The sequence below is a fragment of the Oratosquilla oratoria genome, chromosome 8, assembly GCF_046742065.1.
Source record: "Oratosquilla oratoria isolate Oo_2021 chromosome 8, ASM4674206v1, whole genome shotgun sequence".
Taxonomy (NCBI): domain Eukaryota; kingdom Metazoa; phylum Arthropoda; class Malacostraca; order Stomatopoda; family Squillidae; genus Oratosquilla; species Oratosquilla oratoria.
The window spans coordinates 35,407,361-35,412,137 of NC_134784.1; the positions used below are offsets into that span (position 1 = coordinate 35,407,361).

At 38.2% G+C, this 4,777-nt stretch overlaps 1 protein-coding gene across 1 annotated transcript in view; it reads left to right on the top strand.

Annotated features, from left to right (window-relative positions):
- Positions 1-958: 958 nt before the first annotated feature.
- Positions 959-4,777, top strand: part of LOC143027343 (uncharacterized) — a 15,382-nt gene continuing 11,563 nt past the window's right edge. Inside the window, exon 1 of the mRNA XM_076188619.1 lies at positions 959-1,592. Within this exon, the coding sequence (XP_076044734.1) occupies positions 959-1,592 (634 nt within the window). The remainder of the gene's footprint in view (positions 1,593-4,777) is intronic.

Here is a 4,777-nt window from a genome sequence, read left to right on the forward strand (position 1 = left end):
CCGATGATTATCCTTCCTCCACCTTCCCTCACCCTTCCTCCTTTACGGCCGATATCGGAGTCGCCGAAGTGAACCGTAGGGAGCCTGTCGTTAATGAGCAAGTGCCACGGAAATTGAATGAAGATCGTGGAGGCCATCTGGAACCAAAAAAAAAGGAGATAAGTAACGAGACCTCTTCGACTCTGGCTAGGAGCATCTTTTTTGGTGAATAACATTATATATGTATGTATGTATGTATGTATGTATGTATGTATGTATGTATGTATATATATATATATATATATATATATATATATATATATATATATATATATATTACAATAGTAGGGTAGCAGGTCCTCTTTCAGGCAGATATGATTAAACTTTGCAGCAGCTTCTGCATTCACGAGTTTCTTGCTGACATGTTCAACTTTTCTAATACTTGAACGTTGAATACCATTGAGTTGTCTTATTATGTGTCCAAACTTCATTTGGAATGAATGTAAAGACAATACTAACTTCTTAATTTTACTAGTAGAGCTTTCGCCTAACTTTAGGCATCTTCAGTACAAATTGAATACAGATAGTAAAGGTGACAATATATACAAAGAACATATGGAACATTAGGAGAGACAGTCACTAGGAGAGACGAGAAATCGGATAGTCACTAGGAGAGACGCTGTTCTCTGTGGTGAAATTTAGGCCAGAAACACGCTGTAAGGTAGTTTTTAGGTCTTCTAACTCCCTTTGGTGCCAATACAGAAGGGGACATAGCATCTCTCGATGTTGAGAGCCTCTTCACAAATATAGATGTAGATAGGACAATTAATTACATCCTACAAGAAGTGTACCCTAAGGGCGAAACCTCCAAATTAAAAATCCCCAAAATCTTTTACGCCAATTACTGGAAATCTGCACCAAAAAGGCCCCTTTCTATTGCCCCAGGGGACAACTTTACTGACAAATTGACGGTGTCGCGATGGGCTCACCTCTAGGTGTCCTCTTTGCTAATTTTTTCATGGGCATGGTGGAGAGGAAGGTTTTCAGCACCACACGTAAGCCTCCTATTTATACTCGGTACGTGGACGATATTTTCGTCCTCGTAAGGGACCAAAGGGAGTTAGAAGACCTAAAGACTACCTTACAGCGTGTTTCTGGCCTAAATTTCACCACAGAGAACAGCGTCAACGGACAACTCCCTTTCCTGGACGTTAAGATCGATGCCAGTTCTCAAAGTTTCAAGACCGGAGTTTACTCCAAACCATCCAACCCTGGTCTTTGCCTAAACGGGAATAGTGAATGCCCATCGCGATACCGTAAGTCCACCATAGATGATTACGTTAGAAGAGCCCTGTCGCACCGCAGTGATTGGAACCGTACCCACGCCGAGCTAGACAGGATCACACAAGTCCTGGTCAACAACGGTTTCTCAAACAAAGAGGTACAAAATGTCATCAATACACACCTGGACAGATGGTACAGACCCCCGACCGACAACATTCAAACAGGACATAAGATCACTATATTTTACAAGAACATTATGTCCTCCAATTATAGAGCAGACGAGGATGCCATCAGGAAGATCAACGGAAAATACGTCAGACCCTCCAACAGTGACGACGAAATCCACCTAAACATTTGGTACCAGAATAGGAAAACGTCCCACCTCCTCCTTAAGAATAGCCCTAGCCAGCGAACCCCGGTATTCCAACGTAGCCACCTTGTGTACGAATACACATGTAAAAAAGGGAACTGTGAAACCCTTAATGAAAAGTACATAGGGTCGACTACAACAAAACTATCAAGACGCCTCACCCTTCACCTCTCTAATGGAGCCATAAAACAACATCACATTGACACACATCAATCCCCAGTCACAAGGAAGGATCTGGAAGAAGGAACCATCATTCTACAAAAGGAATCAAACTACAGACGCCTTCTCATCTTAGAAGCACTTCACATTAAAAGACAAAACCCCACCATGAACAAACAAAATCCCGACCAATTTATCATTCCTACTTCTAAGTATATAGATCACAGGCATAGGTTCACCGTTGACCCAGTGGGCGGAACATCAGATCTTGTCTCCTGAGTGTCTGAACGATTTCCCGTCTCTCCTAGTGACTGTCCGATTTCCCGTCTCTCCTAGTGACTGTCTCTCCTAATGTTCCATATGTTCTTTGTATATATTGTCAACCTTTACTATCTGTATTCAATTTGTACTGAAGATGCCTAAAGTTAGGCGAAAGCTCTACTAGTAAAATTAAGAAGTTAGTATTGTCTTTACATTCATTCCAAATGAAGTTTGAACACATAATAAGACAACTCAACGATATTCAACGTTCAAGTATTAGAAAAGTTGAACATGTCAGCAAGAAACTCGTGAATGCAGAAGCTGCTGCAAAGTTTAATCATATATATATATATATATATATATATATATATATATATATATATATATATATATATATATATATATATATATATATATATATATACATATATATATATATATATATATATATATCTTGATAGCACAATCGGCTATGTCACTAACACACTTGTTATCACATGCTAACCCAGGTTCGAGTCCTTGACTGTACCACGTTTCAATTTCTGCATGCTGGCCTCCACGAGTCTTCCTCGATGTTGATGGCTTAGAATGAAAGTATATTGTGGTTGATCAAAAAAATGTATATCTGTTATCTGTTCACTAGGAGCCATTCAGTGTTGTATATATATATATATATATATATATATATATAATATATATATATATATATATATATATATATATATATATATATATATATATATATATATATATATATATATATATATATTGCTGATAGCCACAAAGGAAACCGGAAAAAGAAACTAAAGATCCCAAGCGCTTTCGTGAGATTTCACATCTTCAGGGGAATACTCATGAAGAAGTGAAATATCACAAAAGCACTTGGGAATTTTAGTTTCTTTTTCCGGTTTCCTTTGTGGTTATCAGCAATTTATTGGATCACGTGGTTTTGTGATCTTTTTGCATATATATATATATATATATATATATATATATATATATATATGTAATATACGAAAGCGCTCTGCTTCGTTAGTTTCTTTTTCCAAGTGGTCTACTTTGCATAAGTGAACACACGTACCCGTGTTCTTATTAGCTTATATATATGTATATATATGTATATATATATATATATATATATATATATATATATATATATATGTTGAGACATTCTGACAGGTTGATGTAAGCGGAATAGGAAACACAGGAGTCTTAGTCTTGAGTTTATTCCTGACTAGTTTCGCAGGTATGCTTTTTCATTCCTTTGAAAAAGCATACCTGCGAAACTAGTCAGGAATAAACTCAAGACTAAGACTCCTGTGTTTCCTATTCCGCTTACATCATATATATATATATATATATATATATATATATATATATATATATATATATATATATATATATGTAACATATATGTACATATATATATATATATATATATACATACATACATACATACATACATACATACATACATACATACATACATACATACATACATATACCAAATACCAACGGCTTTTTCTCCCTTACAAGGGAGGTAGCCAAAGTCAAAGGTATAAATCCATTCCCGCCCATTTCATCCTCACCCACTCCACTCCCATTCACCATCCCTCCCTACCACTTATCTTGGATGATGGGTCATCCTTGCATCTCGCCCACTGCCCTGGGTCAGAAGAATGCAGTAAAACAGCAAACACAGTAAAGCAAGGCCGCTTCATTTAATCAGCGACCCCCTTCTCCATCCCCTTATGCAGAAAAAGAGAAGACGGGGAGAAATCCCTTCGGGCTGCGTCAAAATATCATTCATTCATACTCCCTCACCCCTTTCCATTCCTCATCCACTCCCTTTCATGCATCACAGCATCATCTATACACAAACATTCTCTACTCACCCCTATATTCTCTCTTCTCCCTTCCTTCCTCAATAGACATTCCCCTTTTTTCCAATGCCTTTTTTTTATCCCATCCATCCATCTCATCCTTAGTCACCCCCTCATGTTCACTCCCTCCATCACTGCCTTCCACACCTCTTTTACTAATCTTTCTTCACTCGTTCTTCTCATGTGTCCAAACCATCCCAATACTCTTTCATCAACCCTATCTCCCAAGTCTCTTTCCATCCCCGACTCCTCCTCATCTCCTTGTTTCTCACTCTATCCAGCCTAGTAGCCCCTAACATACCTCTCAGGAATTTCATCTCAAACATATTTAACTCTTCCTCTCTTATGTTCCATGTTTGTGCCCCATACAGTGCTGTCGGCATGATCACTCCTCCATATAATCTTCTTTTAGCACCCATTCCTAAATGTCTATTTCTTATAACACTTTTTAATCCCCCAAGGCATTTACTGTCATTAGCCAGAATAAAGTCCCTAAAGCCTCCGTTACACTTTTAAGATTCTCGTCAAACGTTGTAAATTTGAAAAGCTGGAAGACGACTTCGCTTGCAGTGTTCTAGACTTCCCTAAGTCTACAAGTCAACAATGTGTCTCATATGCGTATAGGATTAACTTCTCTTAGTTCGCCATTCAGTTTCTCGCTCGATGACGCAAAGGTGATTTGACATTTGGAGATTCGGAAAAAAAAATGTAACTCAAGTCGTTTCTACTCAAACGGACACACTTGAGAGGCGTAGGTGTGGCAGAGGGGGCTTAAACGGAGCCTCCATAGTACAGAGATCACAAACCCCCGAAGTCGAAGGACCAATTAACCAATCCGTTG